This window comes from Budorcas taxicolor, chromosome 3, assembly GCF_023091745.1.
Source record: "Budorcas taxicolor isolate Tak-1 chromosome 3, Takin1.1, whole genome shotgun sequence".
Lineage (NCBI taxonomy): Eukaryota > Metazoa > Chordata > Mammalia > Artiodactyla > Bovidae > Budorcas > Budorcas taxicolor.
Window position 1 is genome coordinate 22,274,020 of NC_068912.1, and position 22,021 is coordinate 22,296,040.

Genomic DNA, 22,021 nt, shown 5'->3' on the forward strand with positions numbered 1-22,021 from the left:
TGTCCCGTCAAGAGTGCTGAAGGCCGAACTTGAAATACAAGTTTAAGGTTCCCTAGAGGACGAAAGATCAGGAGCTGAGCTCCCGGCTCCCGGTATCCCCGCCCAGTCTGCTGCAGGAGCGGCCAACCCCGACCCGGGTTAAAACTCCCGGGAAGTCGCTGCGCCCACTCTGGGTCCCCTTCAAAGCTGGGAGTCGTAGCGGTCGCAGCCTGGGCGGCTGGATGTGTGCACCCTCCGGTTCCCAGGAACTTAAGGGAGGCTGCTGAGCCCCGTCGCCCACGGGGGACTTGTATTCGCTTTCTGCACTCTCACCCCGAAGGGCATCCGAGGGGTTTCCACCATGATCTCCCGGGTCTTCAGGCTGCGCATGTGGGCCCCCGTGGGCGTCCTGACCTCGCTAACCTACTGCCTCTACCAGCGGCGGGTGGCCCTGGCCGAGCCTGGGGGAGCGGACGACCAGAATCCTGTCGACCGAAGCCTGTTGGAGTTGAAAATGGTGCAAGTCGTGTTTCGACACGGGGCGAGGAGCCCTCTCAAGCCGCTCCCGCAGGAGGACCAGGTGAGAGAGACCAGCACGGTTGGGGAGCGAGAACAGTGTGGCCAGCTAGTGGCGGGCCAGGGTCTTTGCCCCAACGCACACCACCTTTGGAATTATACTCACGGAGCGGGAATTCGGACTGGGTCCTGACGAAGGGAAAACAGTGTGAACAAAGGTGCTGATCATGTACTCCCAATCCCTCCCAGCCCCCTCGGACACCCGGATTGTGGGGCAGCCCGGAAACTTTCCATGGCTGTAGCCCAGCTAATAGTAGTGTGCTTCCCTAGGTGCGTATAAATTGCCTAGGAATCTTGTTAAAATGCGGATTCAGTAGATGTGGGAGCCTGAAACTCTATATTTCTAGTGAATATTGTGGGAACTTGAGTACAAGGGTGTAATGTAGTTCTGACCATTTTAACGTTTGTCAAAGTGTTTCAGGGACCTTTGTGACAGGAACCAGCCAGATTGGGATCACAGTGGGCAAGAGGTTAATAATGCCTTTGGGAAGGGACCTCCCTGGTGGCTCAGTGGTGGCTCCTGCCAATGCAGGAGACAGGGATTCAGTTCCCTGGGTGGGGAAGATCCGGGCAGAAGGAAATGGCAACCCACTCCAGTATTCTTGCCTGGAAAATCCCATGGACAGAGGAGCCTGGCAGGATATAGTCCATGGGATTGCAAAAGAGTTGGAGACTTCGTGACTAAACAGCAAAACCAACACCACTTTTGGGAACAGATTTTACCTCAACTTTCTCCGGGTTTGCTGGAGACCATTTGAGATCCTGAAGATTTTTTTGGTAACACGTGCTGTATCTTGGGGCTCTCCTTTTTCATTCTGGGTTCCTAAACTTACTGTAGAAGGGATCTGAGGTAGGAAAAAACAAAATTGACCAGTCTTAAAATCCACCTGGTTTTGCTCAGGATAATTATGATTAAAGTAGAAATAACTGGTTTTGAAGATGATTACCCTTTCTGGATTTTATTCTTGGGGAGACCCAGTAAAGATCTCTTTTATAGCAGGCAGGCTGTGATTAAAGAATTGTCTTCCTAATGAAGATAAATAGGCAACCTGGAATTCCCAGGCATCTAGGTGGCAAGCTTGCCTGTGGGGTGCTTTTGCATTGCTGGTTCTCCAGGTTGATGTTGGAGCAGGTTCAGCAGGATGTCCAAACTAATATTAGGCATACTCATGACAGTTGCTTTTAAGAAGCCCTCAGGGTTCTACAACTCACAGTGTACAACTGAAAACCCAGTTTTTAAAGCTGGCCACATGTGAAATCAAACCTCAAAGCACTTCCCACATAATAAATCTTTGTAGGCACTTAAATTCTGTTATCAAGTTTCTAGTTAGCCTTTCTATATGGCCATTCCACATTCTATCTGGAACCTGAACTTCACTCCTTTCCTTCTCTTTCTTTCCTTATTCAAATATTTGGATCTTTTCTCAGTCTCTTACTTTGCCTTTTTATTGTTAGGTCACTAAATTTTCCTTGTAGTTTTGTACATAGCCCATCTCTTGTGTACTCCCCTTTCTTCTCCATTTATTCTTGGTACAGAATTGTTCAGTCGCTCAGTCGTGTCCAGCTCTTTGTGACCCCATGGACTGCGGCACATGAGGCTTTCCTGTCCTTTACTATCTCCTAGAGCTTGCTCAGACTCATGTCCATTGAGTTGGTGATGCCATCCAACCTTCTTATCCTCTGTCATCCCCTTCTCCTCTTGCTTTCAAATTTTCCCAGCATCAGGGTCTTTTCTAATGAGTTGGCTCTTTGCATCAGGTGGCCAAAGTATTGGAGCTTCAGTATGAGTCCTTCCGATGAATACTCAGGATTGATTTCCTTTAAGATTGACTGGTTTGATCTCCTTGCAGTCCAAGGTACTCTGCAGAGTCTTCTCCAACACCACAGTTGAAGAGCATCAGTTCTTTGGTACTCAACCTTCTTTATGGTCGAACTCTCACATTCATACACGACTACTGGGGAAACTCATAGCTTTGACTAGACGGACCTTTGCTGGCAAAGTAATGTATCTGCTTTTTAATATGCAGTCTAGCTAGGTTGGTTGGAGAAGGCAATGGCAACCCACTCCAGTCTTCTTGTCTGGAGAATCCCAGGGACGGGGGAGCCTGGTGGGCTGCCGTCTATGGGGTTGCACAGAGTCAGACACGACTGAAGTGACAGCAGCAGCAGCAGCAGCTAGGTTGGTCATAGCTTTTCTTCTGAGGAGAAAGCGTCTTTTGATTTCATGGCTGCAGTCACTATCTGCAGTGATTTTGGAGCCCAAGAATAAAAGTTTGAATGTGTAGGCCTGGACCTCTTTCAGACAGTATATGTGTTCCCTGAAGGAACCAGAAAAAGATTTAGATTCTTTTAGGGCTTTCTCCAGAGAAGGCAATGGCACCCCACTCCAGTACTCTTGCCTGGAAAATCCCATGGATGGAGGAGCTTGGTAGGCTGCAGTCCATGGGGTTGCTAAGAACTGGACACGACTGAGCGACTTCACTTTCACTTTTCACTTTCATGCATTGGAGACGAAAATGGCAACCCACTCCAATGTTCTTGCCTGGAGAATCCCAGGGACTGGGGAGCCTGATGGGCTGCCGTCTATTGGGTTGCACAGAGTCGGATACAACTGAAGCGACTTAGCAGCAGCAGCAGCAACAGCAGCAGCATCAGGGCTTTCTCCTGAGCCACTGGGTGTGTGATGGGTATCTTTGCCTTATGTTGGAAGGGGCAGTTGTAGCTAAGGTAGAATGCCGGCTTCATTCATCTTCTGTTTTTGTGGCCACAAAATATGGTGCATTTGAATCCTTGGTCTCATTTTGCAATTAAATAAGGCACATTACCACTCAGGCCTCCTCTCATTTTCAGATTTTATGTAGATGCACTGAACGCCTTTAGTTATTCTGTATAAAGTCTTGTGCATAAAAGCAAGGGGTATAACCAACTTTTGTTCAACTTAGTCTATGAGCAGGTGTCATCAGCCTCCTGTGACTTGTTTCTGGCTATTCTATCAGGATTTTGTTTCCAAGCTCCAGTAGGATAGAGGCTGTTAATGGGATTTTCTAGTCTTCTTGATTCTACTATTAATTAGAGTCAGGAAGCAGTTCTAAAACTAAAATTAAAAAAAAACCAAAAAACTAAAATTGCCTTTGGTAGATATTTCCAGACTTCTGACTGGTTTATAGATAAACACGTGACAAGTCAATGCATTCATTATCTTACAAATCCTTAGAAAATATCATTGTTTAAAACTAGATGTTTTGTTGAGTTTTTTTTTTTTTTTATGATTGAATGACTGATAAATTAACCTGTCTTCCTAAAAGTATTGTATCTGTGCTCTGGAAATAAAACTCTAGAACTTGATTGGTCATTTTTTCTGATTGTTGGATTAGATCCAAAGATAAATTTGACCCTACTTTTGGAATTTTGTCAGCTTCTCTCTGTTTCATGGCAAGATAGCCCCCAACCCAGGAAGACTCCAGTTTTTAGAAAATAAAGTCCAATGCATTCAGACTCCACAGTTCATGAAGACATTGCTACTAAGTCACTTCATTCGTGTCCGACTCTGTGTGACCCCATAGACAGCAGCCTACCAGGCTCCTCCGTACCTGGGATTCTCCAGGCAAGAACGCTGGAGTGGGCTGCCATTTCCTTCTCCAATGCATGAAAGTGAAAAGTGAAAGTGAAGTCACTAGTCGTGTCCAACTCTGTGTGACCCCATGGACTGCAGCCCACCAGGCTCCTGCGTCTATGGGAGTTTCCAGGCAAGAGTACTGGAGTGGGTTGCTGTTGCCTTCTCTGTATGAAGACATTAGAGTCCATATTTATTCTATAGTGTAAATGAGCCAGGAAGAATAATGTCAGGTGGGCTGGGAAGGATGATGTCAGTATCATTGTCGATTAACACTTATTCAAAGCTCAGCTAAGATAAGTGGTTTTCAGGAAGCATTACATAAAGGATGTGCAGTCAGTCCATTAATTCCTGTGCAGTGGTGGTTCTTAATCTTGGTGGGACATTGGATTCAACTGGGGGGAACTTTAAAAGATACTGAAGCCTAGGTCTCTCTCCCAGAGATTCTGATTTAATTGACTCAGAGCATCCAGTCATGATAAAAGCTTCTCTGGTGAAGCTTATAATTATCTAGACTGCTGCTGCTGTTGCTGCTAAGTTGCTTCAGTCGTGTCCAACTCTGTGCGACCCCATAGACGGCAGCCCACCAGGCTCCCCTGTCCCTGGGATTCTCCAGGCAAGAACACTGGAGTGGGTTGCCATTTGACTGAGTAGCATTTAAAAAACTGAGGCCCCATCCCTGGGAGATTTGGATGTGATTAACCCATGTGGGGCTCAGGCATCAGTAACTTAAAAAAATTTTTCCAGCTATAGTAGTGTGCAGTGTGTAAGCTTTCAAATCATTAGTTTATTCTGAAAACTACACCTGGAAGTTTCTGTTTACTTTTATGTAGATTTTTTTCCCCCTTTTCCCTGGAATGTAACATATCAATCCCTGTATAGTATTGTCTTCATGGAAATGTGCTTTGGTGAGATGCTATCATTCCGTGTCGAGGGAACAATAAGAAACAATCCCAGAAAACTCATTGCTGTGACTGCTGAAAAGATGTTCATTATATTACTCTATCCTCTTTATGAGGACCCTTGGGAGGAATTTGTCTGTTCACTTGAGAAATGGTGTGCTTCTCCTGTACAGTTGGCTTGCTTTTATCTTTAAGCTTGTCTAGCTGATCAGGTTTCTCCTTTTGCATAAAAGCCAGAAAGCTTAGTGCTGAATCTTTTGGCCCACCTGCAATAAGTATATAGATCTTCACAGCATGTATTAATGTTTTTTGAGAAACTTTTGCTTTATCCATTTTTTTGGGTCACTCTACTCACTTGCTTTTGTTTCTTTTCGACTTTGAATTGGTTATCTTGGGAATTCCGTCAGTCCAGAGGTTAGGATTCCATGCTTTCACCACTGAGGGCACAGGTTCAATCCCTGGTCAGGGAACTAAGGTCCCACAAGCCTCGTGGTGCAGCCAAAAAATAAATAAATAAATAGGTTATGTTGTTATATTTTAGGTATTGCTACCACCTACTTCAAGTTAGTTCTTGAAAATGGAGTATAAATAAATAAAATTATAAAGTTACTCTTTGCTACTGACTCTGGACTGAAAAACAGGAGCAAGAATGACAGTATGTATGTGGGATGGTCACTGTGTATGGAACTGATGTATCATCCATTCTTGAAAGTCTGAAAACGTGTATTTTAGACTTGACGTGACCTAGCCCTCAGGAGTCATCTCCTAGGAAAACCAGAGGTCCTCTGTTGGTGGATACACCTAACAGGAGAAGACTTTTTAGTGTGGCTGAGCAGGCCTTATGGACCGGGTGTCAGGACCTGTGCTCAGACACTGGACTTACATGGATGGATAATTCAGTCTCAACTATGAAAAAGAAACGAGTTTACAGTGTGATGAAGAAGAGAGACAAAACGGACTCGTTATGGGAATATGCTGGGAATGCTGGAAACTCAGAGGAGATATCTCAAACTTAAATTATACAAAACTGAACTCAGTTTGTTAACTATTCTTCTGTCTTGGCCTCAGTTTTAGTCAAGAAGTACCTCCATCACCCCTTACCACTTCACGCACCCAGACTCCAAATCAAAGTAATTTTTTTCTTTATTCTTTCTTGTTCACCTACCAATATAGCCTCCAAAAAAAAAAAGAAGAAGAAGAAGAAAAAGCTTTTATCTACTTCCTTGCCAGGATTGACGCAATGTCTTGAATTCTGTTCTCTTGAATTCCCTTCTGTTCTGACTGCCTTTCCGTTCAGTTCAGTTCAGTCGCTCAGTCATGTCCAGCTCTTTGCGACCCCATGAATCGCAGCACGCCAGGCCTCCCTGTCTGTCACCAACTTCCGGAGTTCACTCAGACTCATGTCCATCGAGTCAGTGATACCATCCAGCCATCTCATCCTCGGTCGTCCCCTTCTCCTCCTGCCCCCAATCCCTCCCAACATCAGAGTCTTTTCCAGTGAGTCAACTCTTCGCATGAGGTGGCCAAAGTACTGGAGTTTCAGCTTCAGTATCATTCCCTCCAAAGAAATCCGAGGGCTGATCTCCTTCAGAATGGACTGGTTGGATTTCCTTGCAGTCCAAGGGACTCTCAAGAGTCTTCTCCAACACCACAGTTCAAAAGCATCAATTCTTCAGCACTCAGCCTTCTTCACAGTCCAACTCTCACATCCATACATGACTGCCTTAGATGAGCCCTTAGGCGCTCACTGGCTCTCCTACAGACATCTTGAAATTGGCTTTTTCTGTGTTGAGTCTTTCCAATTCAGTTGTGATCTCTCTGCTAGCCTTCAAACCATTCTGTAGAGCCTGTGGGCTACAGGGATGCTGAGTGACTGGGGCTGAGTTCCCTCTCCTGCTTCAGCTAGAGAAACTCCAGGCCTTTTTATGGCTGAGTAATATTCCATTGTATAAATGCACCACAACTTCTTTAATCATCTGTTGATGGACATCGAGGTTGTTTACATGTCCTGGCTATTGTAAGTATTGCTGCTCTTTACAATGGCTATTGTAAATATTGAGGTACGTGTATCTTTTAGAATTGTGGTTTTCTCAGGGTATATGCCCAGTTGCGGGATTGCTAGGTCACATGGTAGATTTATTCCTGGTTTTTTAAGGAATCTCCATACTGTTTTCCGTAATGGCTGTATCAGTTTACATTCCCACCAGCAGTGCAGGAGGGTTCGCTTTTCTCCACATCCTCTCCAGCATTTACTGTTTGTAGATTTTTTTTTTTTTTGATGATGGCCATTCTGACTGGTATGAAATGATACTTCATTGTAGTTTTTATTTGCATTTCTCTAATAATGAGCAATGTTGAGCATCTTTTCATGTATTAGTAATAAGGTTTTATGAAGCTTCCCTGGTAGCTCAGTAGTTCCAATGCAGGAAAGAAGGGTTCAATCCTTGGGTCAGGAAGATCCCCTGGAGAAGACAATGACAACCCACTTCAGTATTCTTGCCTAGCAAATCCCATGGACAGAGGAGCCTAACAGGCTATAGTCCATGGTGTTGCAAAAGAGTTGGACACGACAGAGCATCTAAAAACAACAACAATAAGGATTTATACTCTAATAATAAGATAAAAGAAGGACCAGCGGAAGTGACATTTTTTTTCTAGCCAGTGATCCACAGGGTTTGGGGTGGAAATGGGGGAGCAATGGGAAGAGTCAGGTTTGAGTTCTAGGGATTAGAATTGGGGTAGCCTTGAGAGTCATAAGAAGTTGAGAAGAGGAGCTGGCATATGGAATTAGAAGGAAAGATTTATTTTTAAAATTGAGTCATCACATCCGACTCAATGAGTGTAAGAATTTTGTGGGCTGTTGGAGCTATGAGGCCTATAACTACTTGTTAAGTTTTGAAAACCAGTACAGTTGGGGCAGGAGTCAGAATCTGGGGAGTAAAGGAAGATGGTAAAAAGTGAAGGTTTCTTAGAGGGCAGCTACTTGTTTGAGAAATTGGATGAAAGGAAGAGATATATGTAGTAGTTGAAGGGGCATTAAGTAGAGTCTTTAACAAGGGGCCACAAAACCCTGCAGATTGATTCCTTAAAAAATCTTACAAATATATGGTCACTGAGATTGTATTATATTCATTCATTCATTCACCAAGTATTAGGTGCCAGGCCCTCTGGCCACTTCTACCCTTTACTTCAGTCTGGGCTTGGTGCCAGAATAGACCCTCAACAGTGAGTACTAGTGTGGCAATTACAGGACCTGGGCTGAGGATGATACCTGGAATAATAAATTGCAGTCATTTCTTCCCTTAATTGGAGCTAGAGTTGAAGTTTCTTTCCTTCTTCCCATCCTTCTTGGGAAGGTTGCTCTTATAGCATCAGTGTGATTCTAGCTACGTGCTGCCAGATGTTAACACTCTTAAGTTTCCAGAACCTTTTAAGCAATGTGTTGTTTTTTTGTGCTCACCGCAGGTAGAGTGGAAGCCCCAGCTATTGGAGGTTCCACCGCAAACTCAGCTTGATTATACAGTCACCAATCTTGCTGGTGGCCCGAAACCACACTCTTCTTTCGACTCTCAGTACCGTGAGACCACGCTGAAGGTGAGCGATGCTTTCCTGCTCCCTGAAGCGCTTTGCAGAGCTGTGATGGTCTGCCCTGGGCTGGGGTTCTTTAGCAGGCTGTGAGATTTCTTCATTCTTCTCTCCCCTCCCACGCCTCAGGGGGGCATGTTTGCTGGACAGCTGACCAAGGTGGGCATGGAGCAGATGTTTGCCCTCGGGGAGAGGCTGAGGAAGAACTACGTGGAGGACATCCCCTTTCTTTCGCCAAACTTCAACCCACTGGAGGTCTTGTGAGTCACTTGAGAAAGGAATATACACCCAGTGTCAGGTCTTAAGTGTGAGAAAACCTGTCCTGACCCTCTGTGTGGTTCCCACTCTCATCCGAGGTAGTCTAGGTGGGAGATACGAGAGTGATCTGGCTGCAGCCTGTCACTCCATTGATCTGCAGGGTTGATTTGGCTCATCTGGCTAGCTTGGCTGGTGTCCCCTTCCTCTCTCACTGCTCCACATGTATCCCTCCTGATGCTGCGTGCTCAGTCCAGAGGATGACCTTCCCTGAGAGAGGAGAACCGTTCTTCGATCGAGGGTATACAAGAAGCTGTGTTCCCTTGCTAGAACCTCGTAGGCAGTCTGGGGACAGTTACCCTAATATGATAGGATTTGGAGAACAAGTGGTCCCTGGAGGTCATGTTCACTGGCCCTCAGGTCCCTTGGACAGCCATCCCACAGAGAGAGAAAGGGTATTTCCCAGCCCTCTAGCCCCCTTTTGGGGCTTTCCTGGTGGCTCAGATGGTAAAGAATCTGCCTGCCGTGCAGGAGACCAGGTTCGATCCCTGAATTGGGAAGATCCCCTGGAGAAGGGAATGGCTACCCACTCCAGTATTCTTGCCTGGAGAATTCGATGGACAGAGGAGCCTGGCACGCTATAGTCCATGGAGTCGCAAAGAATCAGGCACGACTGAGTGACTAACACTGTAGTAGCTCCCTTTATGTAGTTTAGAAAGCCTATGAGTGCTCTGTGGAATAAGGTAGTGGGCCCATGTAAATCTTCCTTCTATGAGTTTCTCTATGTTTTTGTTTTGTTTCCAGCATCCGTTCTACTAACATCTATCGGAACTTGGAGTCTACCCGCTGTTTGCTGGCTGGACTTTTCCAGCGTCAAAAAGAAGGTTCGAGTTCAGGGTCTACAAGTCAGCCCTGTCCCTGAGGTGCCTTTTCGTCTTGCTTCCAAAGCCCCGCTCTCTCTTTCTTGATGTCTGTCCCCACCTGGGTCTCTCTCCTCCTGCTCCTGGGGCCTCTCTGGTGTACCAGCTGTGTGGCGGGCCCCTCCCTGTCTGGCCTGCCGCTGCACCTGCCAGCCTGACCTCACACCTACACCGACATGTCAGCTGCTCCGATGCACCCCTGGCTCCTGACTTTTTCTCTCAAGTGTCTACACAAGCTGCGTAAGGTAGCTGCAGCTAGAGTTTTTCAAACAATACTTGGGGCTTTTTGTTTAGTTGAGACACTGCTGGAGAGAGGAAAGAGAGTAAGAGGAACTCTTCACTGGGACCCAGGCCTGCTGCCACGGCCCTGGTCTTGGTGATAATCCACAGCATAACCCAGGTGGTGTTAACAGCTTCCCATATGGCCTTTCCCAATTAAGGAAGTCTGTTGAGTTTGGGTTTTGACATATTCAGCCAGTGAATGATCACACTAGTGGGTTCTGCAACTTTCCACCCTCAAGGACTACGTTTATTATTTTCCCTTATGGATCTCATGTATTTGAGGGCTTTTGACTATCAAGTGAAGCTGCATTTTGTCATGAATTTTAATCGATTCAAATTTACACTTAATTACTGGTCTGAGTTTCAGATCATCATGACCTCGCCAATATTAAAATACTCAAATGATGCCATAAGGCAAAAGTTCTTGTTACTTTGTTTAGCTTCTTTAGCAGTATCTCAAATTGAGGTAAAATTTCCATCAGGCTTTTAAAAAATGTGTAGGATACAGAACCTCCAGACCAAAGGAGCTTCCAGAAGTCACACACACTTGGCTGGTCTGGACAGGAGGAGAAAATCAGACTGTGTCATGAGTTTAGCCCTGAATCTACAACCAACCAGCAGGATGACTTTGGGAAGTCACTTCTCTTCTTTGGGGCTCACATGTAAATCGAAGGGGTGAGACTAGTATCAGCAATTTCCAATTGTTTCTAAAGCAGTGGGAGCTTTTTTCTCCCACTATGAAATAAGGTAATAAAAGAAAAGGGGTTGAGGGCTTCCAGGTAGGGGTCTGAAGCACAATGTACTTGCATGCCCCATTCCCACTCCTTTTCTGTAGATCCTGACCCCTCTGAAGAATCCTGGAGTTCTGCAGAACACATCGTAAAACAGACCTCATGATCAGAGGCCCTCTCCAGATACCCAAGTCTTCTGAGAAGCTGGTTTGGGTATGGCTGCTAAATCTGGCTGACATTGGCTGAACACAAACAGCCTGAGTAACAGAGCAAACAGGATGGCCTGCTCCTTACCTTTTGGGAGCCCCTGAGCTTAGGAATAGTCTATGGTGCATGGCCTTCTGAAAACTGTTCACTTGCTCAGCTTCTGAAAGGCAAATGTCCTATCCCCAGAACCACCTAAAGTATAAGTAATGTAGAAAGGGTGTTTTTTGGTAGCAGCCTGATCTACAGGTGGGCCTCAGACTCAGGCTGCCCCAGGTTTCCTGCGAGGAAGGAAGTGGTATCATCACCAACTGCTGGTGTGGCTGCCTGGGTAGCCGCTCCCTGCGCTGGACTCAGCCTCACACTCCAACTTGACTTGTGACCTGCCTACTTCCTTGCCTTGGCCATTATCATGGGATTTGGATAGACCAAAGAACCCCACAAGGTGCTAACACTGGTGGGAGTGGTTCAACTTTGGGATATTGTTTCAAGAGTAAAATCCTAGCGAAGTCCAAGAAGGTTTTGAGTAAGCTCCAGAGAATCAGAATGGTGGGGAAGGGCTGGAGGGTGTTGCTCTATATCATTTGGTCATTCATTCCTTCAACACATATCTGAGTGCCAGCTCAAATATACCTTATTTATCGTAAACTGAAGGTCTGTTATCCAGACAGTCATGGCAGGTACCAGGTAGGAATTACCATGTGTTAAGTAGAGGCTTAAATCATAGTTACTATTATTCTCACATTTAAAGGACTCACTGTACATCAAACATGGTTCTAAGAGCTTTGCAGATACTGACTTAATTCTTGTGATGACCCTGTGAAGTAGGTAGCATCTTTATTTTACAGATAAGAAAACTAAGGCAAAGGATAAAGGACTGTCTGAGGTACACAAAGCTAGTAAATGGAGGAGCTGGGATTCAAATTCTGGCAGTCTGAGTTCCCAGTCCATACTTTTCACTGTTGTGCCATCTTGCTTCTCAGAAGACTTGGGTATCTGGAGAGGGCCTCTGATCATGAGGTCTGTTTTACGATGTGTTCTGCAGAACTCCAGGATTCTTCAGAGGGGTCAGGATCTACAGAAAAGGAGTGGGAATGGGGCATGCAAGTACATTGTGCTTCAGACCCCTACCTGGAAGCCCTCAACCCCTTTTCTTTTATTACCTTATTTCATAGTGGGAGAAAAAAGCTCCCACTGCTTTAGAAACAATTGGAAATTGCTGATACTAGTCTCACCCCTTCGATTTACATGTGAGCCCCAAAGAAGAGAAGTGACTTCCCAAAGTCATCCTGCTGGTTGGTTGTAGATTCAGGGCTAAACTCATGACACAGTCTGATTTTCTCCTCCTGTCCAGACCAGCCAAGTGTGTGTGACTTCTGGTATTGTGCTCAAGTCACAGTAGGCTGCTCTTTAATCCTGAGGTTTTGACTATCAGTAATTTGTTTGGGAATGGTAGGTCTTTGGGGTCTGGATTCACCTGAGGGCTTCCCAGGTGGCACTAAAGAATCTGCCTGCCAATGCAGGAGATGCAAGAGATGTAGGTTTGATACCTGGGTTGGGAAGATCACCTGGATTAGGAAATGGCAACATACTTAGTATTCATGCCTGGAAAATTCCATGGGCCGAGGACTTGGTGGGCTATAGTCCATGGGGCTGCAAAGAGTTGGATAAAACCGAGTGACTGACCACATAATACAGCAATCATTCCACAGATTGACCTCAGTGAATTCCATAAAGCTCCTCTGCCATCAGAGAAGAAGAGGCTTGAGCTGTGTAGAACAGGACGCTGGTGCAGAGCAAAGCATGGAAAGGTGTTAAAGCACCTCCCTTGGGCATTGACAGGAGACAAGGGTACCTGTCAACTCTGAGCAGGAGCAAGCTGCTGTGAGGTGTGTAAGAAACACTGTCTGTAGTCTAATCTTTGGTTCCTGCTAGTGCATCTAGAAGCCTGGCTTTCCTTTTGGGCAAGGCCATGGGGTCTCAGAGGATTTGTGACCTTGTGGGCACCTTTCTCAGATTGTTTCATAAGTCACCATATTGGTGTATGCAGGCATGCATGCATGCTAAGTTGCTTCAGTCGTGTCCGACTCTTTGTGACTGTATAAACTGTAGCCTGCCAGGGTCCTCTGTCCATGGGATTTTCCAGGCAGGAATACTGGAGTGGGTTGCCATGCCCTCCTCCAGGGGATCTTCCCATCCCAGGAATTGAACCCGTGTCTTACTTCTGCATTGGCAGGAAGGTTCTTTACCACAAGTGCCACCTGGAAAGCCCATATTGGCTTATAGGGTTGGACTTTGCAAAGCAAGAAAATCACCTTGTTCTGCTAAAGTAAGGGATGGCCCATTTGTTAGCATCTCCGAGTGCTGGTAGTATCTTGAGGCAGGCTTTTTTTTTTGGAATGCATCATAGATGTGCCTGGAGTAGGAAATAGCTACCCACTCCAGTATTGTTGCCTAGAAGATCCCATGGACAGAGGAGCCTGGCAGGCTACAGTACATAGGGTTGCAAAGGGTCACGACTGAGCATGGATGTGCCAGTCTGATCAGGTCTGTGCCTTCTCCAGGATACAGGTAGCCCAGCAGGAGAGGTTGTGCTCGACAGAACCGGGCTGCTGTGTGCTTTCTCAGACCCCAGGGGAGCTCCTATTGGCAAAGCCAGGACATTCACTGTCCTTAAGGAGTAACCTGGATGAAGGCCTCTGGGAGTAGCTCCATCTGTGTATACAAAGAGAAGAAGTGGGTGGAGCTGCTGGGAAGAACAAGCTGAAGCCTCTTCCCGCCTATGCTTCCCACCTTCCTTCCAGGACCCATTGTCATCCACACAGACGAAGCAAGCTCGGAAGTCTTGTACCCCAACTACCAATACTGCTGGAACCTGCGGAAAAGAACCAGGTAACTGCCTCTGACTCGTGTTCCTTAGGGTGGGGGTACAGGCAGCATTGTACCACCTCTGCCAGCAGACTGGCTGTGCCAGTGGATAATGGATGGGAGAGATGGCATTACTTGGGTCTGACATCACCTGTCTAGGATGGGAGGCAGCTGTTGCTCACAGGACAGGCTCATGGTGAAGGTACAGGACATCCAGGGAGAGCTACATGCTGGGCTGAGAGATGGTGTATACAGCCACGCGTGGGGCTTCACCATTTACCAAGCATTGTCCTTTGTATTCAGTCCTGGGCTCTCAGATGGGGTAACTGAAGAAACTTATGGAAAAGATGAGTAAGCCAGTCATTAACTGCAAATCTGGATGGGCACGCCAAAGAAGACACAATGTGCTGCTGTGTAGGATAGATTGGTTTGGAGCTGATGGCACTATTCAGGTTTCAGGTATTTTGAGACTGCACTTAAAATATGTAGAGTGTGTTGTTCCCCAGAAGAAGTAGACGTGTTTTCAAGCAGACCTGGCCATGCGTGCATTGTTTTGGGTATAATAGAAGGGAATGCTGGAATGGGATTTGGAAAATCGATTACTCTAGCCCAGGTATGTACTAAGTCAGTTGGCCTAGTAGAGTTTCAGTGCAGTTCAGTCACTCAGTCCTGTCCGACTCTGCGACCCCATGAACCACAGCACGCCAGGCCTCGCTGTCCATCACCAGCTCCCGGAGTTCACCCAAACCCATGTCCATTGAGTTGGTGATACCAACCATCTCATCCTCTGTTGTCCCCTTCTCCTCCTGCCCTCAATCTTTCCCAGCATCAGAGTCTTTTCAAATGAGTCAGCTCTTTGCATCAGGTATCCAAAGTATTGGAGTTTCAGCTTAAACATCAGTCCTACCAGTGAACACCCAGAACTGATCTCCTTTAGGATGGACTGGTTGGCTCTCCTTGCAGTCCAAGGGACTCTCAAGAGTCTTCTCCAACACCACAGTTCAAAAGCATCAATTCTTTGGTGCTCAGTTTTCTTCACAGTCCAACTCTCACATCCATACATGACCACTGGAAAAGCCATAGCCTTGACTAGACGGACCTGACACAGTAATGTCTCTGCTTTTCAATATGCTGTCTAAGTTGGTCATAACTTTCCTTCCAAGGAGTAAACATCTTAATTTCATGGTTGCAATCACCATCTGCAGTGATTTTGGATTTTGTAGAGTTTACCTATCTTTAAAATGACAATTATACTAGCTAACCCCAATGAGTTGTTGAAAGTTAAATAAGATCCTAAATGATGAATGAAATATATTTTGTAAACTTAATAACCATACAGTATACAGAAATATAAGGGATAACTTTTTTATTTTTCGGCAGAGGCCGGAGGCAGGCTGCTTCTTTGCAGCCAGGGATCTCAGAGGATTTGAAGAAAGTGAAGGAAGGGATGGGCATTGCCAGTAGTGATGAAGTGGACTTCCTCGTCCTACTGGACAACATGGCTGCTGAGCAGGTAGGCTGGCTGTCCCTCTCGAGCTCTGGGAGGGTCGGGGGAGCCTGGGCAAGGCTTGGTGGGCTGGCTCCTGAGTTAGAAGCGGGTGGAGGCCTCCTGGCTTGGAGGCAGCTGTGAAAGCACTTGCTGGCAGAATGGACCTGGGAACTGGGGGGCAGGGTGGACTCCACCAGATTAGGAGTGTAGACATTTTAACTCTTTACCAGAGTTTCTTGAAGCATAGTCACTAGAATACCCATGACGCAAGTGTGTATAATGTGGGCAGGCAGGGCTGGGGTGGGTGGTGAGTAGGGAGGGATTGTGGTCTAAAAAGTTTGGAATGCCTCTTTATTGTGTCACTTTTTGGGGAGTCTGTATGCACGTCAGCCTATAATCTTTAATTCTGTTCTTCTCAAGCTTGGCCCTAAAATCTTTTTTTTCCTAATAAATACTGATGGCCACACAATGGGAAATGCTGCTCCAGATTCAGAAGTCAGACACCCAAAGGCTGTACAGTCTGGATCCTCCTTCCTTCTCTTGTGAAGATGACAGTGTGCCTTGAAGGCAGAAATGCACCTTATGCTTATGTGTAAAATAGGTTTAAGGTTATAAAACAAAAGAGTTGATAAAGTATTTATATGGCATACTTTTTAGAAATCATTTTGGGGATGATGAAGGCCGAGTAAAAATTTATTAATTCCTTGCCTTTTATTTATTTATTTATTTATTTAGCTTAAAAGAACACAAATGTTTTTTACTTTGGAGTAGATGAGCATCAGAAAGAGAGGAAAAAACAATTTTTCTCTGGGCCTTCAGATCTGGAGGAATAGCTTCTGACAGGCCTTGGGGACATAGAGTTTTGAGCCAGTCTCTCTCTCAGAGAAGACAGTCCCCTTGGACTCCATGGAAGCGGATCGGCCGCCAGGCCCATTGGATGAGCATTTCTTTCTATAACTGTACCCATGGCCCTTTCAGGTGCACAACCTCCCGAGCTGCCCCACGCTGAAGAGGTTTGCATGGATGATTGAGCAGAGAGCTGTGGACACGGCCATGTACATCCTGCAGTGGGAAGACAGGTGAGGGGGCCTCTTCAGCTGCCGGCATACAGTCACGCTTGGTCAGGCCTCCCAGAGTGTGGGGAAGGGGACTCGTCAGGCCTGCTCACACCTGTCAGCTGGTGTCTCTGTGTGCAGAGGCTGAAATCACCCCATTCTGCTGGCCTTCTGAATAGACTCGGCCCTGGGTCCTTCCATTTCTGGAGCGGGGACTGGTGACGTAGTGTTTTCGTTCACTGTTACACAAAACTGGGAGCTGCCACTCGACCAAGTTTCTCTCTCTCTTTTTAAAGTATTTATTTTATTTTTATATATTTATTTGGCCATGCCAGGTCTTAGTGGCAGCATGTGGGATCTAGTTCCCTGACCAGGGATCAAACCTGGGCCCCCTGCATAAGGGAGCATGGACTCTTAGCCACTGGACCAGCAGGGAAGTCCCTTGATTGAGTTTCTCTTAATCACTGACTTTTTCCTTTGCTTTAAGTTTCAAAACATTGGGAGAATGAAGGAAGAATAATTATTGCTCATTTTATTAATCATATTACAGTTTATAAATCATTTTCCTGTTCTTGCCATGAGGTTGATGTCATTATCCCTGACAAGTCCAAGTCCTGGCTTTAGAGATGGGGAAACGGGGCCCGAGAGATGTGGGCCACCTTGCCTAGGCTCAGCTAGCAAGAGGTGGAGGCAGGACTTGAACCCAGATCTTCTGGACACCAATCCTGTATTTTCTCTGTTTTACTGGTATTTAGGGCTCTCTTTATAGAAGGCCTATTTCCCGACTCTCAGAATGGAGGGTATCTCTCTTCCCAAATATAAAAAGCACTTTTTAATGGTTGGTTCAGAGCATTCAGCTTGTACTCAGAATAGATGACTTGGTAAGAGAGGGGAGTATAGAGGGGAAGTCCTGAGGAAGAGAAGTGGGAGGAAAAAGCCGCTAACGTTTCAAGAATTTGCTTGATCTTGCACAATAGGAGCCTCTGCCTGCTTTTCTTCCGCTCAGTCAGTGCATCCATTTTGCACTTGCCTCAGGCTCCTGGAAGGTTCCAGCCACACCCTCTCAGCTCGCTGCCACTCCTGTGACTGACCACCTTCCCTCATCTTTTCCTGAAGTGGCCCCACTGTTCCTTCCCTTCCACCAGCACATGCTCGCATGTATCTGTCCTGGCTGCGCTGCTCGCCGCTGTGTGCTCAGGTGCTCTCTAGTTGCAGCGGGGCTTGCTCTCTGGTTGTGCACGGGCTTCTCACTGCGATGGCTTCTCCTGTTGCAGAGCACGGGCTCTAGACACACGGGCTTCAGTGACTGCCGCACCAGGCTCAGTAGTTGTGACAAACAGGCTCAGCTGCTCTGCAGCATGTGGAATCTTCCTGGACTAGGTATTCAACTCATGTCCCCTGCCTTGGCAGGTGGATTCTTGTCCACTGTGCCACCAGGACAGTCCATACACACATATTTAATAAATATATTAGGCTTTGCAGGCCGTGCATTATCTGTTGTGTCTATTTGTCTTGGCCTGTGGAGCATGAAAGCAGCCTTAGATGATACATAAACAAATGGGCACAACTGTGTTCTGGTGGAACGAGTTACAAAAATGGGCTGCTGAGTTGGAATTGGCCCACAGCTATTGTTTGCTTTCTCCTGCATTTTAAACAAGATCTGGGTCCAGTCCACTTTCTTTTCCATTAGCCCTGATTTCTTAAAACTGATGTTTCTTCAGGAACAAATGGTTCTAGTTCATAATGCCATACAACTTGCCTTGGCCTGCACGAATTCTTTGGAAAGTATATGCTGCTTATAGTATTGATTGCCTGCTGCTGCTGCTGCTGCTAAGTCGCTTCAGTCGTGTCCGACTCTATGCGACCCCATAGATGGCAGCCCACCAGGCTCCCCTGTCCCTGGGATTCTCCAGGCAAGAACACTGGAGTGGGTTGCCATTTCCTTCTCCAATGCATGAAAGTGAAAAGTGAAAGGGAAGTCGCTCAGTCGTGTCTGACTCTGTGCGACCCCATGGACTGCAGCCCACCAGGCTCCTCCATCCATGGGATTTTCCAGGCAAGAGTGCTGGAGTGGGGTGCCATTGCCTTCTCCATTGGTTGCCTACTCTTCAGCTATTGCTTCAACTTTCCTTGATTTGTGAAAGTGGCCAGTCACCATGAATAAGGATTGGTCTAAGCCAGTCATGGCAACTCTTTTTGTCAGTGATTGGGTTCTGGGGATTCTGGGAAAGATTTTTCTTCTCTTGGATAAAAAGTGAGAGTCATCCAAACCAAGCCTTTTTGCTGCTTACTAGCCCCCATGTTCCTGCTTTGTTTGTTACTTCTCAAATATGCTTTGAGTTGAGGTAACCACCTGTGATCATGAGGTGCCCATCCTGAGAATGAAAGTAGTAGAGCCCCAGTGCCAACCCGAGGGCTCTAGTGCTGGACTTGTTAAATAAATTAAGAAAAGTCCTTATGGTCTCAACGCCAAAGAAGGGGAGCTGACACATAGGAAGTGTAGTTCAGGCGATTTCCCTTCAGATCGCTCTTCTAAGGCCCTTCTGGAATTCCAGGAATTCATTACACCCTGTCCTTCCCAGTTTTGGCCTCGTTCTCTATTGCTTATCCTGGTTGCCATCCCCTCACCCCTCCCATCTCAGCCATGTTCGTACCAGGTCTGTACCCTGCTGCTGTTTACAGTCTTGGCACACAGAGAGCCCTCGGACTTAAGGCAGTGCTGCTTCTGCCCTTACTGCCTGTCTCTGTCCTTCTTGCATTCCCTGTCTTTTCTCAGCTCTCGGACTGGGCTCATGAGGTTCCAGAGGGCAGAAGCAGCCTGCATCCCTTGTGTGCCCAGTGCCCACTGGGTACTTCAGTACCATTTACTCACCACAGGGAGGGCCTTCAGATGGCAGTTGGCCCATTCCTCCACATCCTGGAGAGCAACCTGCTGAAAGTCGTGGACCCTGCCACTCCGCCCAGCAAGACCAGGTACTTGGCCAAGGAGCTTGGCTTGGCGTGACGGAGGAGGGTGGTGGTGGTGGGGCTCTGGCTACAGGAAGGGAACCCAGGTTCTAGGAGGGTGAGAACCAGGCTGTCGGTAACTGAAAGTAGATGTTCGAGGCCATGTGTCCCAGAGACATTCACGACATTTCTACCTTTCTTCCTGACACATCTGTCCTACCATGTTTCTAAATTTTCGTTTTAGTAGAAAAGAACCCTAAATTAATTTTTCCATTTTTTAAAACTAATTGAACATGCATCCAATGGAATAAGTAATTAGGACGTCACAACTCTGGGAGGATGGACAGGGAGGTCTGGTGTGCTGCAGTCCATGGGGTCGCAAAGAGTCAGACACGACTGAGCGACTGAACTGAACTGAACTGATTTGGTATTAAAATAGCTCCAAACAATGATAGTTGCTTAATAGATTGTTTAAACACCTTCACTGAGTATATTGGAAGAAAGGAATTCTACTGGGCATTTAAAAATGTTGGAAGTGGCTTGTGAACCTCCATAGCCACTTTTGGGGTGCCTGGAACTCCAGGTTAGGGACCATGGATTTGGACTGTGTGTCCAAGGCACTTGGTAAACAAAGTGTGGTCTGCAGATAAACAGCTTCACCATCACCTGAGATTGTTTGATTTTCCACCGTAGCCTGACCCACTGAATCAGAGTCTGCCTTTTAACAAGACTCCCAGGTGGTTTGTAAGCCCCCTGATATTGGAGAAAACACTTTGCAGCCCCATGGACTGTATCCCACCAGGTTCCTCTGTGCGTGGAATTCTCCAGTCAAGAATACTGGAGTGAGTAGCCATTCCCGTCTCCAGAGGAAACTTCCCAACCCAGGGATCTAACCTGGGTCTCCTGCATCGCAGCCAGATTTTTCACTGTTTGAGTCACCAGGGAAGCCCATCTACGCCAAAGGGGTTTTTTGATTTTTTCCCTCACATTTATTTATTTGGTTGTGCTGGGTCTTCATTGCAGGACGCAGGCTCCAGTAGTTGTGGCACTTGGGCTTAGTTGCTCCATAGCATGTGAGATCTTACTTCCTGGACCAGGGATCAAACCCATGTCCCCTGCACTGCAAGGTGGATTCTTAACCACTGGGCTACCAGGAAAGTCCCTCAAAGGAGATTTATACCAGGCTCAACTGATTTCTAGATGTCACCTGGTTTCCCCACTCAAAGGAGGCAGGTGATATCCTGGCCTCCAGCGTCCTGCGGTGAAGAACTATGGAGAACTATTTTCTTCTTGCAGCAAGCTGTATCTCTATGCAGCTCACGATGTGACCCTCATGCCTCTCTTAATGACCCTGGGAATTTTTGATCACAAATGGCCCCCATTTGCTGTGGACCTGACCTTGGAACTCTACCAGCACCGGGAGTCTAAGGAGTGGTTTGTGCAGCTCTATTACCGAGGGAAGGTAAGACCTCTGGGGTGTGGCTGGGAGGTGGCTGGGCCATGCGGCCCACCTGGTTTCGCACCAAGTCGCCTGCTTGGGCCCAGGGAGTCTCCACTGGTACACGAGCTCTCTGGATCCTCTCATGGCTGTGGCCCAGGGATAAGGCAGAACTGGGTCCGTAGTGGCAGGCTGGGGCTGGAACCATGTCCCGGTTCTGCCACAGAACCCTTCTAACAACAGGACCACCCTTCTCTTCTCCTGAGGGTCTCTCCCAGGATGTAACTCCTGACTGCGAGGCCTGTTTTGAAAGTTACTGATGAGGTCTTTGGGAGGTGATGTGTACTGTCAGCACCTCTGGTGCCGTGGCCACTGCAGCAGGCTGCTGTCCAGGGCAGAGGCTGAACACTCCCTAAGGTTAGACCTTTAGCCTTCCCAGGGGTATAACATCAATGTGTCTTCCAGTCAGTTCAACCAACAGTTATTGAGTGACTTTTAATGAGCAGGGCATAGTGCCTTTAATCTGAAAGCTGACTGATTAATGAGGGGTTCTTGGCTGATACATGTGTACATACACATCTGATTGGGTCAAAGCCTTTCAGAACTCTGGACACAGCTGAAAACAGCCAGACAGGGTCCCCAGTGCCCCTGCTGAGTTACGTCTTTTCCACAGGAGCAAGTGCCAAAAGGTTGCTCTGACCGGCTCTGTCCACTGGACCAGTTCTTGAACACCATATCAGTTTATACCTTAAACCCAGAAAAATACCACATGCTCTGCTCTGAAGCACAGATGATGGGACTTGGAAATGGAGAGTGATTGGTTTGTACAAGTAAGATGTCTGGATTTTTAAAATAAAACGCCTTTACACAATGCCTCCTGCTGTTTGGTTTGGGGAAGGCAAGAACAAGGGTTAATGGACTTTAACATAAGGTAAGGGTATTTCTTTCCTATAGGTATATTAAGGTCTCTTCTTGAAAGGAAAAGGGTATAATGTTGAGACCAAAAGGATATATCCTATTTTGTGGCTTGATTTCCATGGCAGCTGCCTGTGACATGAGGCTTCCCTAGTGGCTCAGATGATAAAGAATCTGCCTGCAATGTGGAAGCCCCAGGTTCCATCCCTGGTTTGGGAAGATCCCCTGGAGAAGGGCATGGCTACCCACTCCAGTATTCTTGC

General features: G+C 46.8%; 1 protein-coding gene across 1 annotated transcript; it reads left to right on the plus strand.

Moving 5' to 3' along the window:
• Positions 1-233: 233 nt before the first annotated feature.
• ACP6 (acid phosphatase 6, lysophosphatidic) lies at positions 234-21,706 on the plus strand. Its single transcript, XM_052637583.1, has 10 exons — positions 234-559; positions 8,536-8,664; positions 8,785-8,915; positions 9,715-9,794; positions 13,852-13,939; positions 15,296-15,428; positions 16,383-16,483; positions 19,337-19,432; positions 20,702-20,867; positions 21,517-21,706. Exons 1-10 carry the CDS (start codon positions 341-343, stop codon positions 21,658-21,660), a joined length of 1,287 nt encoding a protein of 428 aa, XP_052493543.1. The 5' UTR covers positions 234-340; the 3' UTR covers positions 21,661-21,706.
• The last annotated feature ends 315 nt before the right edge of the window (positions 21,707-22,021 follow it).